Here is a 21,083-nt window from a genome sequence, read left to right as displayed (position 1 = left end):
ACAATGTGTCCCCAAGTCACTATGCAACTTTGCAAAGTTTGACTGTTTATTTCATGATATAATTTAACATTAATAGCTTGGCATAAGTAAAGAATAGCATCTTAGACCAAAGAAGGGCCAAAAACTATTATTTAAGGCCATCGCTGCCTCGCCATAGCTCATCCAATAAGGATTTTTTTGGGTGAGGACATGTGGTTTTGGTCAACTCTGCTGGAGTAGGAGAGGTTTCCAGGCCACCCTCACTAGGCAGGAAAGGGAAATTGTAGATGAGAAAAAGAATTTGGTAACGGTCCAGGAAGATAAAATTCCAACCCTCCTCTCAGATCTGTAAAAGGCTTGACATTTTTGTGAAAGAGGAAAGATGCTTTTATTTAGGTGGCCAAGCTCAGAAAAATAGCAGGCCCTTCAATGTCTGATGCTCTTTTCAGTTGCTCGCCTGTGCATGACTGCGTATTGCACTACCACAGCTGTTCTTTCTTTAAATACTGTGTTTATCTTTTCAGACCCATTTACCCAATATTAAAGTCCATGCCTACTTCGCTCCTGTGACTCCACCTCCATCAGTAGGGGGCAGCAGACAGCGCTTCTGCAGATGTTGCATCATCCTATGACATTGGAATTGATCATCCTTGCAAACTGAGTATTTAATTACACTTCTAGAATTACAGTGGACACCTGTATCTTCAGCGAAAGTGATCCCAGTGTCATTTGCAAGGGCCAGTGAAAAGGGCTGTGGCACCGGGCCCCTGTAGCCACCCATACACACGCACCACCTGTTCCAGCAACTGATGAACTCTGTGACATGGGAGCTGGATCTGTGTTGTCTTTTGCTGTAGGTGGATTGATATAATTCTGAACCATTCCTACTGGGCATGCTCAGAAGAAACTATTGGGGAGGGGGTTGTGCAAACCCAAAACGGCTGCTGCTGGTTTTTGTCTTTTTTTTTTTTTTTTTTTTTTTTTTTTTTAAGCGTTGGAATGGCACCAAAATCCTTCAAAGCTGGGGGAGGGAGAGAAATGAACATGCTTTATTCTTGCACCCACTGTCCAAAACAAAAAAGAGGTTTTGTTTTCCGTTCTTCAGTAAGGGAATGAAAACAGCAGCCATTGTGAGACATGATTTACTGTGCTTCGGTACTTCCTTGTTTCCATGCTAACGCACTGAGCATGCTCACATTGAAGGTTCATCAGTTTCTTCTGTGTTTCATAGCATTCAGCTCAGAGGCTTCCTAGATTGTTGTGATGATATAGCTTGAAATCTGTAATGTCGGGCTCAGGTTTTTACCCCACCCAACTGCTCATTTTTTTACAGATTTCTAATTTAGTAATTTTTGAGATTATTGAACATAAGTTATTTATCAATAAAAAATAAGACACTTTTTACCATTAGAAGGCTGCGTCTGAAACTGCCTGTCTGATGGAAAGATCTTAAATAAAAGAGAGAGTGGAGCGCAGGCTAGGATCTCCTGGGCTTATTTGCCCATTTTTACCAATATTTGGGTCTCAACTCTTTTGCATTTCAAGTTTTACCCCAGCAAAGAGAACATAGCTCACAATATAGGGGACACAGCTACATTCTACAGTCCCACCTTCCCCCCCCCGCCCCAAATCAGAATTGAATCACTGCTTGTTGCCCTCATCAAGGAATGATTCATTGTTTGAAGCAGAAGGGACAGAAGACCTGAAAATCTAACACTGATTATGGCCACATTGTCGTGTATTGAGTTTGTGAACTCTCAGCAACTTTGTTGACGTTTGCATTTTCCACAGGTAAGTGTCTTGTCCTGGAGAAGCATCCATTTGAGTGAAATGGGAGCTTCTTCTATGCCACAAGGATATACCATGCTTCCAGTTCCTCCCAACTTTCAAAAAGGGTATGTTCTAGCACACTGACATGGTTGATCTATGTAGCAGCTGTGTTTTGAGTGATTCAGGCAAGCTTAACCCTGCTGCTTCAAGGGAATGTAGAGAACCTGAGCTAGCCTACATGTAATCATTTGATTCCTTGATACCAGGCGTCCAGATTGGCCAGCACGAAAGATGCTAACAGACGCGCTGGCATTGCGGGCTTAATGGGGCTGAACTTGGTCAGACTATAGCAGGTTCCTGGAAGGAGCGATCATGTGTAAGGAGTTGCTCTTTTCCTGCCGTCAGCACTCTGGGATAGAAGAGAGAGCACATGTTATGTAAATTGTTCCCGACTGACTGAGACACAGAGGAATGAGCATGCTTAATCATCCTAATTGTCCGAGACTGAGGAAACGGCACTCCACCTTTATGGAGAAGAATTACAGGAGACAGGGAAGAAGAGATGGTTTTCTAAAGTACTAGTAATAGATTTCAGATCTCTGAGGGTTTGTTTTTTTCCCTGCACATTTATGTGGAGGGCAGTGTGTTACCTTCCCAGGGATCTCATCACCACCTGAGTAATTCAGGCAGTTAAAAGGGTCATTTTTTAGCACTGTATAAGCTATATTCCTTCATCTACAATTCATTTCACCAATCCATCAGTATGTTTTTGTGAATCTGCAAGATGTTGTGAATCTGCTGGAAAGGCATGTAGAAGAAACCCAGTATGCACTGTTTAAAAGGATACTGACAGTTGTTTCCCCCACAGATTTTAATTTTTATATCTGTTATATTCATTAAGCCCTCTTTAGAAGCTGAGATAATCTTTCCCCTCAACAGCAGAGCTCAAATTCCATTTGCCAAACTTGCTACTTTCCCTTGATTGTGTCCGAAGGAGTCTGGCTACGGGTTTACAATGTTGCAACTTATTGATCTCCTGAGCAAGTCAGATGTATGTCAATTTGGGCACCAGAAGTGGTCAGTGTTAGCACAGCTCTGGGAGTAATCTTTTAGTTAACTTCTGGTGGGGCAAGAGGAAAAAAAAACTGTGGGTTTGTAAGTCAAACTACAGAGGGGCTGTTTAATTTCTTGGCAATGGATTGTTGGGCTGGGGGTGGAATTTAAGAATTTAGAATCCAAAGTGTTTTCTTAAACAGGGTAACAGTTTGTGTGGCATCCCAAACTACTTGACAGAGTCCATTTATGTCAAGAATCTCTCTTTTAAATGGTCTCTTCCTTATGTTTTGTATTTATAAATACCAATAAACAACCACTTTCCAAGTTTTGTCGTATCAGAAGAATGCCTTTGTAGGGCAAGAACTTCAACAGTTTAGTGTTTTGGACAAGCTCTGGCTTTTGGAATTCTAGAATAGGTCCCAGATGCATTCCTGCTTTGTCTTGGTTAGCCATCGATCAGATATATGGGGTTGCTAGGCACCGGCGGCAGGGTTATGTCTCAGCCTAAGTGCTGCTGATGTGGAGGTGGTAATAGACTTGAGCACCATTGTTTGACCTGATGAATACAGGAGGTATCACTTATTGAGATGAAGGGATCATCCTTTAGGGGTGTGGAGGTTTTTGAGGGGGAAGTGGTGGGAAGTAGTGGAACTTCTTAGAGGTTCAGCAAGGAACAAACCCGTGCTGAATATCTAATCTGATTTGAAGGCTTCTACTTGTGCCAAATATGTGAGCTAAATTGAAGGACACTAGACTTCTTTCACTTAGTGTCGTCTCCAGCGACTGTCAGTGCTGGTCTTAAAGATGTATCAGGCCATTGACTGTTGCATTTACTTATTGGCTCCCTCTTTACCCACCCACCAAAAATCCCCACACGCAGCCTAAATTGCTGGGGTGATTCCATGGAAATCCACGTGATCCACAATGATAGTGGTGTAGGTTGAACCATGTATTAATTCCTCTGTGTAACCTGTATCTGTCTTTTCAGTACGCAGCAGCCGTGAGTTGTCCATGGGCTGGTGCAGTGGTTCTCAAACTGCCCCAGTCCATGCACTTTTGGGAGGGGGAGTGGGGGTGACCTTCAGAACAGACAAGAAGGTAAAGTAAATGAAGACCGAGAGAGAACCTCTGGACTAATGGAATTTGAGGTCCTCCAGTAGAGGTGCTGTGAGGAGCTCGAACACAACCAAAAATAAGAGGCTTTTTTTAATTAAAAAAAAAAAAAGACAGCAGTACTTTCAATCATGATTGTAGAGCTGCTCCTGAAAGGGGTGGGAGGGAAAGGCGTAGCTTGCTGTCACAATGAATATTTAAAATAAAAAAAAAACCTAAACAAAATTCCTATTTTCTAAACATCATTGTATTCTTCCTTTTTCCTTTTTTTTATTTTAATCGAATGTGTTGTTCATGGCTGGCCCATGGTGTTGTGTTTTGGTTTTTTTGGGGGGGGGGGCGGGGGGGTGCAGGGGAGACCAGTATGACAAGGTTCTTCATTACAGTGTCCTGTTAGTGGGGGTGGGCAGAGCTGAGGGTTGAACTGACCTGTGATCCTTTGTCCACACAGTGTGTGGCTTAGTGTTTTTTTTTTTTTTTTTTGAGGGGCATCCACCTAACTTGACCAAACTGCAGATCTTTCTCTTTTTGCTGCTTTACCAACGATACTGCAGAGTTAACCAGAAAACTCACGGGCACCGGGAGTCACAATCCTACTCCTTAGCGCTGGGCTTCTCAACCCCATGCCCTACCCTCTTAAGGGCTTTCCAGGCAGGTACCAAAAACATACTTTTATCTTTCAAAGCTTCAGGCCAAAATTTTCACAATCCATGTTCAAAAATCTGGTATCTTGCATTCTTAGCTCTTCGTTTCCATCTTTGAGGATAACCTTTCCCTGGGTTACGTGCCAAAACCCACACAATTGCAGGCAATTGCACAGTTGCTGGCAATTGGAGTAGCCAGGGTACAGAGTGGATTCCTCAGCACAATGCCACATCTCCAGGGAAGTCTGCTGGGTTTTTTAAATGCTTCTCGTTTCGTTTACACTCCCCCTCAGATAAGTTCTGCTCCCTTCTTGTTTACAGCTGCAGGGAACATGGCCTTGTACCTCTGGATTCCACAGTGGAGGGACTGTCATTGCGACAGGGCATTATTCTCCTCTTGCTTCTCCCCCGCCTCCCAGCAGGCAGGGGAGGAAAAGGTTAGCACATGTTGCCATGTCCTTGCGGCCACCGAATGTGTTTCCACACCACATTTACCTTCTGGTTTTGTTTTTACTTGGACAGTGATTTTTTTAAAGAAACAGTCAAGGTACCTGAAATTTCTGGCTTCACCAACCCGCCTCTGCTGCTCCTTCACCCCTCCGTTTACTGCCCCCACTGAGACAATCTCCCTCATGTCCCCTCAGATGTATATCCCTCCCCAGCCACATGGAGGCCGTTCCTCTCCTAGGCCCCATCTGCTCCATTGCCTAGCAAGGCTAGTATATGGCGGCTGTTGATCGGTCTTGGCCCCATCTAGTCTGTCCAGATGTTGTCAGCTTGGCTACCCATGCATTGAGGCATGATGCTTAGATTGGCTGTAAGGCCAGGACAGATGGGGTCTTGGAGACTACTTAGCTTTCACCATGACAATCCCTCTTGCACCATCACCTCCTACAATCCTCCTTTCCCGTTGAGGCCGTTCCTGCCGCGTCAAAATCTTTAACCTTTGTGGATTCCTGCAGCTGACCAAATTCCTGAACTAAGGCCATGTCTACACTACAGAGCCTATGCTGGCATAGCCCATTAGTATAGTCTAAACACCACATATGCCAACAGAAGGAGGAGTTCCACCCGCATAGTAACACCACTTCCCCAAACGACATGAGCTATGCTGACGGAAGCACTCTTCTGTCAGCATAGTTGCATTTACGCTGGGGACTTTGCCGGCATAGCTGTGCCAGCTAAGGTGTGTAAATTTTTGCACGCTCCTCCCAACATAGCTACACTGGCATAACTTTGTAGTGTAGCCCTGACCTGGCTTTCAGTTCTTCCGGAGGGTGGTTCAGTATCTTTTTATTTTTGGCTGTGAGGCTCGTAATTTTAATTGAACTTAACTCAAAGAAATAGTTTTAATTGTGTTGAGAAGACATTTTGTTTTATTGTTTGCTTTTTAGCATTCAGGATTGGGCTGATGATCTTGTCTTATAGTTCCTTTCATTTTCTCCCCCACAACCGCCTCTTATCTTGATCCAGTCCGAATAGCTGCAGTTTTGGATTGGTTGAGTGTACTATTCTCTTAAAGTTGTATGTGTTGGAGAGGTTTCTTTAAGTATTTTTAAACTTTGTTGGATGCGTCATGTCCATTAGAATAACTTATTGGACACACAAGATAGAACCTTGTCATACACTCCCTTAATTATATATATTAGAGAGAGAGCTGTAAAATATTATTTTAATGATATTGTAATCTGTGCTTTCCCTCTCCTGGACACTAAGTGTGGATATAATATTGCCAATTAACTAAAAGTAAAATATATATATATATATGTATGTAGCTAAATTGTCCTTTTTTTCGTCTGTGTGATATGCCGTAGTCCTGACTAACACCGAGGTTGCGTTGTGGTGATGGTAGTGCAAAGGAGTGCCCACAAATACTGCCTTTTGAGGTCACACAGCAAATAGCTACGGATCATCTGACAAAGGCTCTTTAATCTGTTCTGTTTCTTCTACACTTAGGCTGGGGTTTTCAACATTGACTTCTACAGGAGCAGAAAGAAAAGGAGTACTTGTGGCACCTTAGAGACTAACCAATTTATTTGAGCATAAGCTTTTTATTTATTTTATTTCGCTACAGCTCACGAAAGCTTATGCTCAAGTAAATTGGTTAGTCTCTAAGGTGCCACAAGTCCTCCTTTTCTTTTTGCAAATACAGACTAACACGGCTGTTACTCTGAAACCTGTCATTACAGGAGCAGAGTTAGGCCACCACTGAGCACTTTTGAAATCCCACCATTACCGCAACCTAAAGAGGATCTTAATTGTTTTGGGGAACGATTACTTGTCCTGACTGATCCTCAGTCCTTGGTATTGCTGCTTGGCTAATGCGTTTGTTGAATCTCATCATTTTTCAAGTAAAGGGCTCACTTTCTTTTTTCCAGTGTGTGGCACTTGGAATCTGGGAGTTTGTTCTACTCCTGGCTCGGCCACTGATGCACAGTGTGGCTTTGGACAAGTCACTGCTCTGTTTTTCCCATCTGTAAAATGGGGATGATACTGACCTAATCTGGGATGTTGAGGCTTAACGATGTAAAGTGCTTTGAGATCCTTGAGTGGAAGACTCATTACTAAAGGACCAAGTGTTAATATATTTGGCAACAGCTGCATGTCACTAACATGTTAGCCTCAACGACACCGTTCTCCCATTGTGATGAAGCAGAGAAGGATCTTCCCTTCTTCCGTGGTTTATCCTCCTTTCATAGTACCAAACCTTGGGGGTGGGGAACCCCCCCCCCCAAAATCCTTGTTGATAAGTGTGTGTGTTGCCTACTCAAAGCATCCTAAAATCGTAATTTACAGGACTTTGGAACCCCTCTAGTTAAAGACCATAAAAGAAGAGAATATGTAAACCCCCCGTGAGTAGTCATCACAAGAAATGGAGTGAAAGCGACCACAAAAATAGCTTCATTAATATTTCATTCCCTGCCAGCTTTTCTCCGGAGTCCATAGCTGTATGTAGTCAGGTTTGGATTTGTCTGTGGCTAAACAATGACAAAAGATGGTTCAGAAAGGGGAGAAAAACCAACCTATTTAAGATGAGATTCTAGTGCTGAGTGTCCCTGGTATTTAGGATTGATAAGGGCTTCTTTACACAGGCATGTAGGAGTTAAGTTCCTAATTTCCAAATGCAGTGGGAGTTGTGTCCCATCCTTTATTGATGTTTCTGAAAATTCAAGCCTTAACTATGGCAAGTGAAATATGTCTGGTCCGTTAATGTTTCATCACACCACACTGCTGCTCTCTCACTTAACTGTGGAAGGCGGATAAGGGGACGCAAGCAGGTATCTAGTTAAAGAAATCTGGGTTCCCTTGGTACATTTTCATTCCCCAGCTGGATGAGAGGGGCTCTTTGAATGTGAGATGTCATAGTTAGCGTTCAGAGTCCTCAGTGTATTGAGGCTCTGTGGGTGGGTAGTTCTCACCTTTCTGAAAGATGCTTCTTGCTGGGGACAGCATTGCATCATCTTCCGCAGGTTTTCATCAGCACTATAAGGACAGATGTTCTTCATAACTCTAAACCTAGGGGGCCACCAGATGGGCTTGGGGAGAGCTGCGCCACCTCCCCACTCGTCCTACCCTTCGTGTGCCAGAATGACTGAGATGTGCCAGTGTGAAGGGGCAGGGCTGTCCCTGGAAGTGAATGCACGTTCCTTTTAAGAATGGTTTTTCCTCCTGTTTAACCAGAGGGTTGCTAAGCATTGCCGTCCTAGCTCCCAAAGCAAGTCAACAGTGCATTAGGTGTGAGTCACCTGCTCCCTTTCTCAGGGTACAAGTGACAGAGCACATGGTTTTGGGGAGGAGTTTGAACCAGTCAGGCCTTTGCACCCAAGGGATTGTGTGTGTGTGTTTTGGGGTAGAGGGGGAGGTTACTCTTAATCCCTGCTTCTTTAGTTGTATTGATGGGGGCAATCCCCACTGGGGCTCCATGCCTGTGCAAGGCTCTGTCTGTGAGGATCCAAATGCAGGGCCAGGGCTTAGCTTTGCTTTCGTACTCCACTGGGTCTGCACGGTGAAAAATGTGTGCACCACAGCCCCATCCTGTGTCTGAGCAGGCCAGACTCCTGGTCCCCACACACCACAGGCTCTGCCCTCTCAAACTACTTGCTAGCGGTTAGTTTAATCACTCAGAGGTGCCCCCCTGCTGTGACACAGAGGGATTTGAAATCCCATTAATGTGCCACCCCCCCACCCAAACTGAAGCAGATGGCAGTAATAGACTGAAGCTTCAGCTCTGATATTTTTAATATAAAAAGGATTAGACAATACAACAGCCAAATAAAAATAGAACTCCAAAAACAGCAGTTGGTTTTCAGTGTTAATACTAAGGCAGATGATACAATATTTAGAGGAGCCTGCTTACCTCAGCCTGAGGTTTGGTTTTGCTTACAGGTCAGGTCTGTGAAGGGAAGAATTTAAAGGGGCGTGAGGGGTTCCCTGGCAGGCAGGGGTTTGCAAAGCTTCCCAAGGTGGTTGGGTGCCTAGCTCACTGGGAGTTGGGTGCTTTTGGAAATTCTGCCCAGAAGTCCTCTGTCCACAGATTCCTCCTCCCCCCCCCCCCCCCCCCCCCCCCACACTAACCTCATGACGTAGAGGCCTCCAGATGACTGAATATCATTACTGACTTAAGCTGGATTTCAACCAACAACCTAGAAGTGAACTCCTTATTGCCAAGCCCCTGAGTGCAGGAGGCCACTAGCTGTGTGTATGACCGTGCCACCATGGAGCATCAGTGTAAACTCTGCCACAGTCTAAGGCTACACAAAGCAGAGCATGTCTTCAAACAGGTGGCACATGGGCATTTCACAAATGCAGGACACTGCGGCCATCTTGGCCTAGATTCTTTCCAGCACTGGGATGGGACTGCCTTGCTGGGAAATGCTCCTGTTGGCCTCTTCACCAGCTTCTGTGTGGGGAAATCTCCCTTGGTTCCAGACAGTGATTTGGCATTGCTTCTCTCATTGCACTTCTCTGCGTTGAACTGTCCTAGGTTGCTGTGCGCTTATCTTAAAATTAAGTGGTAGCCTTCTGGAGCCTGCACTGAGAGAGACAAAGGCACACGCACCAGTCACTTTCCTCGATTGGGAAATGCAGTCCTAATGTTTCTCTTATTCAGCTTGAGGGGGGGCTTCTCAGGGCATTTGAGACGGTTTAAGACAGTGCTTTAGGACATCACAAAATCCTGTCATCCTGTGAGAATGAAGGAGCCTCCCCCACCCCCAACTAGACCTGCACAGGCCCTCTTCGTGTGTCTTTATTTTTTCTCCCTCTTCCCTGTTCTTTTATGACTGATGTTCGTATGAGTCATTTTCCCATTCTGTCATGAGCCAGGGCCATCACAACTGCGGACTGGAGTTTCCCCTCACGGGCTTTTTTTTTTTTGGGCTGCTCCTCATTTCCCCGCCCTTTCCTTTTCCCAGGGAAGCCGTATACCTTTGGTAACAGCTGCTACGAAACAGGATTCATCTGGCAGGTTCCTGACCATCTGTGGTGCCCCAGAGAGGAAAGAGACAAGGTTAGAACGTGGGCAGGCTGCAGAGTGAGTCAGCTGCTCATTCTTCAGCGGTGCTCCAGCAGGATTTTAAGAGGCGGGGTGCGAATTGCTGGGGTGGGTACCAGTTGTTTGGTCATCCTGCTGCATGCAGGCAGGATTGTATAATACCCAGCTCTTACATAGCACTTTTCAGTGGTAGATCTCAAAGCACTATCTTCATCATTATCCCCATTTTACAGGGAAGTGGGACACAGAGAGCAGAAGTGAGTTGCCCAAGGTCATCCAGCTGACCTGTGGCAGAGCTGTGGTTAGAACCCAGTTTTCCTGAGTCCCAGGCCAATGTTCCATCCCAGGCCAATGCCCCATCAGCACCCTTCACCAACAGCGGGTGATCTTTTATGGGAAAGTCCAGCACAAAAGCGGGCTCTGCCGAGTGAGGGGAGGGGATGGAATGGGTGAAGGGAAGAGCAGTTTTCCCAACCTGGAAGCCCCTTACCAGGTCACTGATGAGGATGTGAATCCCGGTCGGTCCCTGCTTGGAAACCTGCTGGATCTGGTTGGCTGGGAGGCTGAGCAGCTCTGCCAGTTTATTGGTCAGTTCCGTGGCAGTGAGTTCTTCCAGATAGACCTCTTGGTACGTGGCTTTCAAAGAAAACCCCAAAAAGCAAGTGAGCCAGCGCCGGGATTTCCCTCCCCTTCCCAAGAGCTTTGTCAGGCAACAAAAAGACCTCCAGGGTCACCTGCAGCTACCGTGGAGACCAGCCCAGCTCCGGCCCTTCCTGCAGTATGAGGAAGTTTGGATTCAGATGTAGCCTCTGTAGCGGCCCCCAGTCCCTGAAAGCTCCTGCTGAGCTGAGGCGGCAGCCCCTGTGAAATAGCCACGGCTTGATTGCAAGCCAAGGGCTTGATCCAGTGCTTAGGGAGGGCTGTCTGGCTAAAGGTGTTATGCAGTTGCCCAGCATGTGCGTATCTGAGCCCCTTCCCCATACAGTTGATAGGATAGGCCCTAGGGGATTTCAGCCAGCATAATCCTATTGTCTTCAATGGACTTTGGCCCCAGCCCTGAGCCAGATGCCCAGCCAGGTTCAGCTTTGCATGGATGGGTGCACCAGAAATGCACAGCTGGAGGCCAGTGCAGAATCTCTCCCGAGCCCAAGGCTTGCTGTGCCCAGCCCCCTGGTCAAAGGAGAACTGGCCTAGCTCCCTGAACTTGGCCCTCAGGAGCATTCACAGTAAAGAGCAGCTGCTTGTTTTACCAGGGTGCGAGTCCTCGGGGGCGTCTCTGCCATTGGCTTGGGGCTCCCTGGACATGTAGAGGGTGAGCCGAGGGCGGATGCACCTGCGGGAGAAGAGAGCGTGTTGACTGGCCTATCGAGCTGTAGCTCCCAGTGTCTCTAAGCAGAAGGGCCGCAGGAGCCATGCTCGTGTAACGTATATTGCACTTAGTGCCCAGGGACCCCAGGAGCGATTGGCTGCCTGCATGTATGCACGTGTCCACCCCCCTGCCCCCCCCCCCGACCTCAATGCCAGTTTTACAGGTGGGGAAACTGAGGCACAGGGCTTGTGATTCACTGGAGGCTGCGTAGGGAATCTAGCAGAGCTGGAAACTGAAGCCAGATCTCCCAAGTCCCCAGTACAGGGCTTCCAACAGACACACCACCTTCGTCTGCCTATTGGAATTCAGGGATACCCTACCCCTGCGGCTGAAGAGAAGCTTGTAATGAACCATTTAGACTTGTCTTGATCTGCCCCAGCTGTGGGGGTGCTGGAGAGAGAAGTATTTACCTCCTGCTAGGCACTGTGGTTGCATAAGTGAGACATGCACAGCAGACCTCAGTGCTTGTGACGAGGTCACCACTGTCCCCCTGCACAGGGACCCCTTCGCTCCATGGCTGCTGCAATCATAGGGGTAAGCGCCGCAAGACTAGCCCATTCCGCGATCCTGTGTCCTCGGCTCTGCCCGGGCAGGCCTGCGGGGAGCCGGGAAGGGCCAGCCACCCACTGCACCTCCTCCTGGACGCTAAGGCCAAGATTTCCAAAGGTGATTAGTGATTCTGGGAGGTCCAAGTTCAGATTCCTTCCAAGGGCTGAGCACCTGCCCTCTGAGAATTGGGCTCCCACGATCACTAGTTCCTGGGCTGTCTATATCCACCACATCCCACCCCCTGTGACCACACTGAGAACTTACCAGCTCATGATATGTGCCAGCTAGGTGCAAAGGAGACAGGGAGCCTCCCTCTATGCTACTGCTAGATGAGGTAGAGCAGTGACTTGGTGCAGCAAAGCACTTGCTTAGATTATGAAGTCGTTCAGGCAGAGACAGTCCTTTCGTTCTGTTTGTACAGCCCCTAGCATCGTGGGAGCCTGGGCTGTGACTGGGGCTGCTACGGCTGTGCAAATCGATGGGTTCTGGGTCTGCCTGAGCACTGCAGAAGGGGACCCCGTGTTCCTCCACCCACCAGCCCTGGATGCAGTGTCAAGGTCTCTTTTTCCCCCCCTACCTGGCTTTCAGCGCATGGGAGAGCCGGATCCCGTCAGCCGCTCCACAGATCTGGATGAGGTCGCTGCGGGAAAGCTTCAGCAGGTCGGCTCCTGGAGAGAGAGAGAGGCATGCAGGCGTGGCTGGCATGATCATCCAGTGCGGCACTAAATCCCAGCGCAGAGTGGTTCACAGGCAGGGGCCGGACCTGCCACGTTACAGGTCCCTGCCTGGGGAAGGAAAGCGTCCCCCTGGGTGGGACTGGGCCGAGCAGGACTCCTCTCTGTTTCAAACCATCCCCGACTCCCCCCAGAGGAGGGTTAGGTGAGCAGGGGATGAAGGCAGCCATCTCCGTGCCAGACCAATGAATCCAGCAGCATGGACCTGTTGAGAGCAGGCTGCTCCTCCACCTCCTGGATCAGCTGGGTTCTTCGGACAAGGCCAGAGCCCAGCCTGCAGAGCTGGTACCGCTCACGTGGCCTACGTCCCTTTGTAAGTGGAGGGCTCACACTTGCCGGTCCCCAGGGGCACGGACAGACTGCCCCTCCTACCCACCACTAACCTCTCCATCATCCAAGCCACCCGGAGTTTATCCATGCGTCTCAGCACCTCCAAAGCACAGAGGTGTATTTGTCTTGTGAGCATCCCCTTAGGACAGGGACAGAGCCACGGAAGGGTGAGCGCTGCCCCCCAGCTCTGGGGCGGGTTGGCTCCACCAGCCCTTCTCCCTAGTTTCATTAGCTCAGGAAGTGAGACGGCCTCACCTGTGAAATTAGCCAACATCCTGCAGTAAGCGGCGAAGCGATTCTTGTGCAGCCACTGCTGGGTTTCCAAGATGGAGGCACAGGGACTGAGAGCCTGGGACAGACAGGTGGAGAGGGGAGTGTTTGGAGTGACAGGTGGGCTTGAGACCCCAATCGCAAGTTTTGTACGTACTCAGCAAACCTCAGCCCAGCACTCACCCAGGTCCCCTGGACCTGCTGGAGTGACCGTGAGGACTAGCCTGTGGGGAGACAGCCGCCAGGCGTAGCTCCAGGTGCAGAGTGATGCTGGTAGCCCCCCGGAACCTGAACGCCTTCAGTGTTTGTCCCAGCTGGGCCCAGACACCCAGGCCTTGTCCGGTGTCCCAACCCAGGCATGGGATCTAACCTCTGCATCTCACCCTGCAGGGAACCCACCCTCATGCCAGATCGTTGTGCCCGGCAATCTCTTGCCAGCCCCTCTCTCATCAAGGGATCAGCCAGGAACAGGGCAGGTTCAGTAACAACCCCAGTGAATCCACGGATGGCTGAAGCTTGGTTACCTCCGTGGCTTATTCCAGTAGCGGGGCTGGGGTGTTCCCTGTGTGGCGCAGGGTTTAGAACAGGAGCGAAGGGCTGTGAGCCCCATTCCCAAGCAGTGGGGGAGCGCGATCAGGGTGTGGGAGCGGGAACAGGGAGTCAGGACTCTGGGTTCTGCGCCGGGCTCTGGGAGGGGACGTGTGATCAGGGGGTTAGAGCAGGGACAAGGAATCAGGACTCCTGGGTTCTGCGCTGGGCTCTACCCCTGCCTTGCGGCGGGGCATCAGCTCAAATCACTTAGTCTCTCTGCCTCAGTTTGCTGACGGGCAAGATGGGTGCAATAACACCCACCCCGCAGCGTGCGGAGACTCGCTTGATTAGCAGGTGCTTGGAGTTCCTCCGGCTGCCGGGAAAGCAATGATGGTTCCTCTGCTACATGCAATGCCAAGGTCCCCTCCTGCAGCAGCCGGCCATGGCACGGGGTGCGGGTGGCAGTGTGAGGCAAGGGGAGCGCCAGGCAGGCTCTTACCTCGGCCGTGCTCTCTGCTGGGCTGTCGGAGGGGCAGCTGGGCGAGGAACAGCCCCTGCCAGGGAGAAGGGAGACGGTTGACGGTTATCCTGCAGCAGGCAGCGCAGGGGGGAAGCAGGGGGACTACAAGTGCTGCGGGGGAGGGGGGTTGATCAGAGCAGGGGGTCTCTCCAGCTTACCTTTCTGGGGTCAGCAGTTTGAAGGCGTGAGGAGAGGGGAGCCCGGGGGTGGCCGGGGGGCTGTGGGGGCTGCTGGAGGCTTCTGGCCAGGGGGTGCACTGGAAGCAGAGGGGAGGGGGTTAGGAGGAGGGTAGTTTCCACTTCTCTAGCAGTGCTGTGCTTTGCACACAGCTCTGCCCCCTTAATGCAGCTACCTCTGGGGTGGGACCTAGCCACCCCCTCACCACACGCACCTCCCGCCCTCCCTGTCTGTGTTCTGGGGTTAGACAATTGCGCACTTCCCAGCCAGGGGACACACCTCTGGGGTTCATTAAGAGGATGGAGTCCTGGTTATCTTGCTGCCCCATTAAGATGGTGGCACCGATCCTGACCCCTTGACAGGTCAGGGCCTGCCCAGCCCTGGCCTACCTGGGAACGCTGCACTGCTAACCCCACAGCTGGGCTGCCGTGGGGGGGCACAAGGTACAGCTAGAAATGTAATGCCAGCAGGCTGGTGCCTCTCTCAGCTGCCCCTGGTGCTGTGGGGTTGCCCCATACCTGACCCAAACCCACCTCCGCCAGCACCGTGCTCTCGTAGGAAGGCTGGTATTTTTCTCGCTCCTGCGGTGATTGTTTCTCAATTTTCTCCCGGTCAGTTTTTTGTTTCCTGTCTGCTCCCTTGGGCTGAAAAAACAAATTCCCCAGTTTCCAGCTGGACCCAGTAAGAGCGGACCCCATCGTGTCTGTCGAGGGACCCCTCCCCCCCCGGCTGGGCTGGCAGGATAGGGGCCTCTGAAAGTCCCCAGCACCCTCTACCTCTTTGCAGCCCTCGATCTTCACAAAGGATCTTAGTACTGCTATCCCCATTTTGGTGATGGGGATCGGAGGCACAGAGTGGGGAAGTCACCCAGCAGGTCAGGGTCAAAGCTGGGAATAGAACCCCAGCGTGCTGCGTCCCACTCCGGTGTCTTAACCACTGGACCGCACTGCCTCCCAGGCGGTGGTGATGGCAAAATATAAATCACTGAACTCCTCTGGTCTCTGCTGGGCCCCCTGACAGATACCCCTGTGTGTTGCTTGCACCAGCCTGCCAAGCTGACGGCGAGACAGAGTTGACCCCGAAGACAAGAGTCTGGGGGAGCGCGGGAGAGCTGGGCCCCGGGCTGCTCCCCGTCTGGTGGAAGCTCAGGCCTGGCAGTGGGAGGCTGCTGCCGGTGGGGGCAGAGCCGGAGCAGCACCCTGCGTGCCAGTGATGGAAAGGAGGGAGCAACGTTTAGGGGCTAGAACAGGGGACAGCGGGGCAGGACTCCTGGGTTCTCTTCTTGACTGCGAGGCCGTGGGCGCAGGGGAGAGCTGGGCCGTCCAGTGGCTGTAGCGAAGGCTGGCACGTCGCCCTCCTGGGTTCCATGCCCCCGACTTGATCCCAGGGTGGAGGCCCCTGCCCTGGAGGACTGTTACCACGACCGTCTCTGTTTCAATGCTGCTTCTTCCCAGCCTCCCCCCGGCCCAGGCAGCTGGGGATGTTAGGGGAAGCCACAGAGGGGGCCCAGTCCATGCCCGGGACAGGGGCAGGGCGGCGCGGGCACCTTGAACACTTTGACAAGGCAGCTGGCCGAGTGCAGGTGATCCACGTGCTCGCCCTTCTCGTTGGCCTTGTAGGTGTCGAGCTGGATGCGGAAGGGGACACCCTTCTCGCCCCCATTCTTGCGCAGCGTGAACTCGGTGCTGATGCAGTGAACCTGCCGGGAGGAGGAGGGGTGAGCGTGGCCCCCTGGCTTCCCCTCCCCACCCACCCGCGCTCTGCCTCTCCACCCTCCCCATGCTCCGCCCATGCTCTGACCTGCATGAAGACAGACGTCCTCTTGGTGGGGTCCCAGAGGAACTCCACCGTGTTCAGCAGGGTGGGGTGGATGTGCGGCTCCAGCACCCCGACGGACAGGGGGACGTCTGCAAGCAGGGCACAGAGGGATCAGTCAGGACTGGAGCCAGGGAGATGCGTATGCGGGGCAGCAGGTGCCCAGACACCCCAGGGATGGGCCCGACGGAGGAGCCCATGTGGAACAGAAGGGGGCTGAAGGATCCGCTTCCCATGAGCCTCTGCCCAGCCACATGGGCATCCTGCCAGTTACGTTCTCGGCGCTCTCACCCTCCCATGAAACCGGATCACAAAGCCCTCCTACGCCACTGCGAATTCAATTCCCAGCCCCAGTGGCAGGGAGCTGTTCTCCCTCTAGGGAAAGTGAGGCCGAGAGAATGACCTGCCCAAGGTCCTCAAGCTGGGGCTCTGACCACTAGCCCAGGCTTCCTCCCAGAGATGAGAACAGGACCCTGGCGGCCGGGCTCCCAGTCCTGTGCTCTAAGCACTTTATGGGCCCAAATCTTCTCAAGTGGCCCAGCTCCCGGTGTCTGCAGGAGCCGCGCCTCCGTAGGCTGGACTGAATTGAGTCGGCTCCCCAGTGCCCCCTGTTCCTTTAGCCTGGTTCCCAGCCCTTGGTTCTCATCCTCTGCTTCCTTCCCCCACCGCCTCCGCGGGGGCTGTTGGAGCTGGCCCAGACCCAGCAAGGGGGAGCCTGGGGTTCCCCCAGACCTCTCAGCTGAGTGCCAGGGCTGGGATGGCATTTCTGGGGTGCCAGGACCAGTAGCTGGCGCTGTCACATGTACCGCGATGGAGGTGGGAGGGCACCAGGAATAGGATCTTGCCCAGCCTGGCTTGGCACAGCGGCCCAGCACAGATTCCTCATGCCCCCCCCCCCCCCCCCGAGTCCTCTCCGTGCAGGGCCTACAGTCCAGTTCTGGTTCCTCCTGGCTCTGACCCAGGGACCCCTCCCCTCCTGGCTTCACCCACATCCAAGGCTGGGCTGCTCTTGGGGGCTTCCTTGCCCACAGGGATTGGATTCTAGCTACGACCGGGCTGGGCTGCAGATGCCAGGAGCGAGGGGCACCATGCTCCGTGTGTGTGATAGATATTAGGGGTGTGGACCTGGTACTCACCCAACCCCTCTCATTCCCCTCCCTGGGGCACAGCCGGGCCGCCCCCGGGGGGCAGCCAGACTCACCGATGTCCAGGATGCGGTCGCCAGGGCGGTTCCACCGCCATCCCTCCAGCTGCTGGTGCTCCGTGTACTGCAGACGCCGGTCGTGAAACACCACCCTGGCCACGCTCTGCGGGAGAGAGGGGCGTCAGGCCCTGGGCCGTGCCTCAGCTGGGCTCCGTGGCCGGGAGCAGACGGGCGATGGAGCCACGCCAGCCAGGGCGGGAGAGGTCACGGCATGCAGCAGGGGTAGCCTAGGCTCCAACAGCTCAGCCCCCATTCTCTGCCCCCCCCCCCGGCTCACCTTCAGCAGCTTCCGGCACTCGGAAGAGTCGCCCAGCTTGGGGTTGCACAGCATCCGGATCTCGTAGGACTGGCCTGAAAGAGACGGCAGGGCCCTGGGGGTGAGATCCGGGCGGCTGTGGGCAGAGGCTCCGGGGGAGGAGTTCTCTGTGCCCCGCTGTGGGTAGCCGGCCCACTGCTAGCCCCGGGGCTTACCCCTGCCCCCCGCCCAGGGCACAGCCCACCCGGCTCACCTTGGTTCAGGTAGGTGAGGGTCTCCTCGTGCTGCTTGACGGCGGGCGAGGTGGGGGCGCAGAGCACGTACTGGAAGGCCGGGCACTGCAGCTCGGCCGACGTGGAGATGTTCTGCTCCTCCTGCTTCAGGAAGGGCAGCGCCAGGGACTCCCTGCGGCAGGGCAGAGCACACGGCAGTGGGGGCAGCTTCCCCTGTGAGCTCCCCCTCCCCCCAGCCTGTTGGAAGGGGGGATCTGTAGATGCAGGGCTGGGGGATGGGAAGGGGAGTATAATTCTCCTGTCACCCTTCCCCCCCGCCCACACATCCTCCCAGCCCCTAGTGCCCTGAGCACAGGCCTGGGAGCCAGAGTCTCACCCCAGCTCCTACCACTGGGACCTGGGCACATCACTCCCCCTCTCCTGAGTCTGTTTCCCCTCTGAAGCATTACCCTGACCCGTCTGCTGGTGCTTAGCTCTGGAGGGGGGTGGGCCCCAGCGATTATTTAGGGTTAGGAGGAAGGGGAGGGAATATTTCTGCCGAGAGGCAAGAAAATGCCCCCGACCCTGGAATCGTCTCTCGGGGGGTGGAAGCCCGTTGGCCCTTGGGACATCTAGACCGGCCCTCACAGGAGGAAACACGAGAGGGAAGAATCCTGCCCTGACACCAGGGAGGTGGCTGGAGCCCAGCTCTGCCTCCCGGGGCTGGTTGCAAGCGCTTGGGAAGGCGCCAGTGTTAACCCCAGGGGGCTCTTTGCTAGTGCAGAGGTTTATTGGGGAGGGTGCTGCCAGCCTGGCCTTTTAGCTCCAGCAGCAGAAGCATGTGCTGTGAGCTCCAGGGGCCCCTCCTTCAGGCCCTGCCAAGGGCCTGCCAGTGTGGGGGAGCTCCATACTCCGTGGCCAGCCACGTGTGGGCGCTCAGCCTCTCTGCCGACCAGACCAGCCGTGTCTCCCCATGGGGCGTGTTGATCACATGTGACGCAGTTTGGACAGCTCTTGGCAATCCAGCACCATCACGAGCCAGCCAGAAATGTCCTTCATGCTTGGGGTTTTAACAAAAATAAAAATCCTCATTTTTGACAGAGGGTGGGGGACGGACCAAAACCAAATGCCTTTCTCCGGGCCGGTGCTTGGAGCCTGCGAACTGCTTTGTCAGGCACAGGAAGTGAATCGCCTGTGTCTTTTCCAAACACCCACTGAAGGGCATCTCTCACATACAGAGGGCACTGAAATGGGACAATCCCCTGCTCCTCGCTCGCTTGCATTTCTCCAGTTTGCAGGAGAGCCCCTGCCGCCTCTCCCGGGCGTCCATTTCACACGCACACACCTACCCCTTCAGCTAGCGCAGCTGCTGTAATAACAGGCCAGGATCTCCAAGCCCAAGGAAAAATTGATATTCCTGTTTTACAGCGGGGGAAACTGAGGCAGAGAGGCAGTGACGGTGGGGGAGCAATTTGGGGGATGAGAAAAAGCCACTTACCTGAGCAGATTGCCGCCGGAGCAGGGGTACATCTCCCCTGGCCCTGGCCAGTAGTGTTCGGGCTGGCTGTGCCAGAACAGCATGGTGAGGGCGTGAGGCTGGACGGAAAAGTCCCCAGATCTGAGTGAGGGGCGCTGTCAGGTGGCTGTTGTCCGGCGAGGCAGCTCCTGGCACCTGCCTTTATGCTCCCAGGCTCCCCAGGTGGGTGTGTGCCGGGAGAGGTGCTGAAGGATTGGCCAGTTTCCAGATGGCTCTGAGCAGCTGGCCACACCCTGGGGGGGAAGGACGGGAGCTGGGGCCGTTTCACGGCGGCTGCCCTGGTCTGTGTTACAGGAGGCACGAGCGGGCAAAGCGCCGCGAGCCAGAGCGGGGTTCCTGCCCCTCCTGCTTAACCGAGAGCTGCGGTAGGAGGCAGCAAGGACCCGGTGGGATGTGGCCCAAACAAGCTCAGAAAACCATAGCCACGTCCAGCCGTCCCCGGGGGGCTGGGCCAGAAGGGCTTCACCTTGCAGCGGGCATTGCCTGGGTAACCCCCTCCCCCCAGGTGCACGCTTTGGAGGCGCAGGAGACAGGCGATCGCAGAGCTAAGCCCTGAGCTGGGACGGGGCTCTCTTGCTGGGGGATTTGCCAGACACAGGCTCCACTGGTGCAGGAGCACCCCAGACATGCCATCGTCCCCCAGGCCTCTCGCCTCCTGGACGCTGCAGCTCACCGCGTGTCGCGTTGTGCACTCCGGCTTCTGCTGCACAGGCCTGGGCAAGCTGGGACAGAGGGTGGCCGGTGTCCTGCCTTGTCTCTCCTGTCGCACGCCTGTGTAAAAGGCTTTTCCCAGGGGGCATCTCCGAGCGGGGAGCATATTGCAGAGTGAGGCACGAATGTTGCCCAGATCGGCCTGCGGCTGAAATGGAGGGAGACTTGGCTTTCGCGGGGAGGCAAACGGTGAGGAGCAGCGAAGCCAGGCCAGACGCGGGCAGGGCCCAGAGGCGGAAGGCCCGTCTGTCTGCAGAGCCCGCGGGTTGAGCAGGAACCCCGGCACCGAACCAAAAACTCCTAGCTTTGCTCCGCTCTGGCGCCGGGTGCTCAGAAAGTTGGGCTCTGCGAGAAGGGTCTGGCACGACGGCCGCCAGCCTGGGTTAATACGGCTCCCTGTGCCCGTGTACGTCGGGAAGGGAGACTGGAGGTCGTGCTTCCAGGGTGGGGGCCTCAATCCTGGGAAGCAGTGGGCTATCCAGGGTGTCAGACTAGATGATGGCAACGGGCCTTTCCACCCGTGCACACGTGCCAGCCCAGCAACGCCCACCTGGTGTGCACGCGGCTGGCGCTGTGATTTCATTGGCTCCAGGTCTCCCCAGTTCCCAGCTCTGCCCTGCCATCACCTGGGTGGCTCAAGGATCACACCTCTTCCCACCCGGAGCGAGTGCCTGGGTGGGCCTGGGTCTCTTCCCAGCTGCCTGGAGCTTTCCGGGGCTTCCAGGAAAGGGTTACACGGCTGAGTGGAGGGGGTGGGGTGGGATGAGCGAGAGCCCAGGACTGCCCCGGGGAGGGGGGCTGGGAAGAGCTCC

General features: G+C 53.5%; 2 protein-coding genes across 12 annotated transcripts in view; one reads left to right on the top strand and one right to left on the bottom strand.

Annotated features, from left to right (window-relative positions):
- Window positions 1-6,332, top strand: part of FBXL20 (F-box and leucine rich repeat protein 20) — a 68,563-nt gene extending 62,231 nt beyond the window's left edge. For all 10 annotated transcript variants that reach the window (XM_037886626.2, XM_037886624.2, XM_037886619.2 and 7 more), the window contains one exon: window positions 504-6,332. In XM_037886626.2, coding sequence (XP_037742554.1) covers window positions 504-611 — 108 coding nt within the window. In that variant the 3' untranslated portion in view covers window positions 612-6,332. The remainder of the gene's footprint in view (window positions 1-503) is intronic.
- A 2,451-nt stretch (window positions 6,333-8,783) lies between these two features.
- Window positions 8,784-20,823, bottom strand: LOC102945556 (transcription factor CP2-like protein 1). 2 transcript variants are annotated; one of them, XM_037886949.2, is made up of 15 exons: window positions 19,522-20,823; window positions 18,065-18,216; window positions 17,833-17,906; window positions 17,553-17,658; window positions 16,337-16,443; window positions 16,083-16,235; window positions 15,070-15,180; window positions 14,518-14,615; window positions 14,339-14,393; window positions 13,294-13,387; window positions 12,552-12,642; window positions 11,307-11,389; window positions 10,547-10,692; window positions 9,990-10,041; window positions 8,784-9,596 (listed from the first exon to the last, which is right to left on the bottom strand). In XM_037886949.2, the coding sequence occupies exons 1-15, from the start codon at window positions 19,602-19,604 to the stop codon at window positions 9,559-9,561; spliced, it is 1,443 nt and encodes a 480-aa protein (XP_037742877.1). In that variant the 5' UTR covers window positions 19,605-20,823; the 3' UTR covers window positions 8,784-9,558. The 2 variants fall into 2 exon arrangements, with proteins under 2 accessions (XP_037742877.1, XP_043392890.1); XM_043536955.1 differs by lacking the exon at window positions 9,990-10,041 and having other exon boundaries at window positions 19,522-19,710.
- Between the last annotated feature and the right edge of the window lie 260 nt (window positions 20,824-21,083).

The sequence above is a fragment of the Chelonia mydas genome, chromosome 27 (assembly GCF_015237465.2).
Source record: "Chelonia mydas isolate rCheMyd1 chromosome 27, rCheMyd1.pri.v2, whole genome shotgun sequence".
Classification (NCBI taxonomy): Eukaryota; Metazoa; Chordata; order Testudines; family Cheloniidae; genus Chelonia; species Chelonia mydas.
This window is presented reverse-complemented; position numbering and strand designations above follow the sequence as displayed.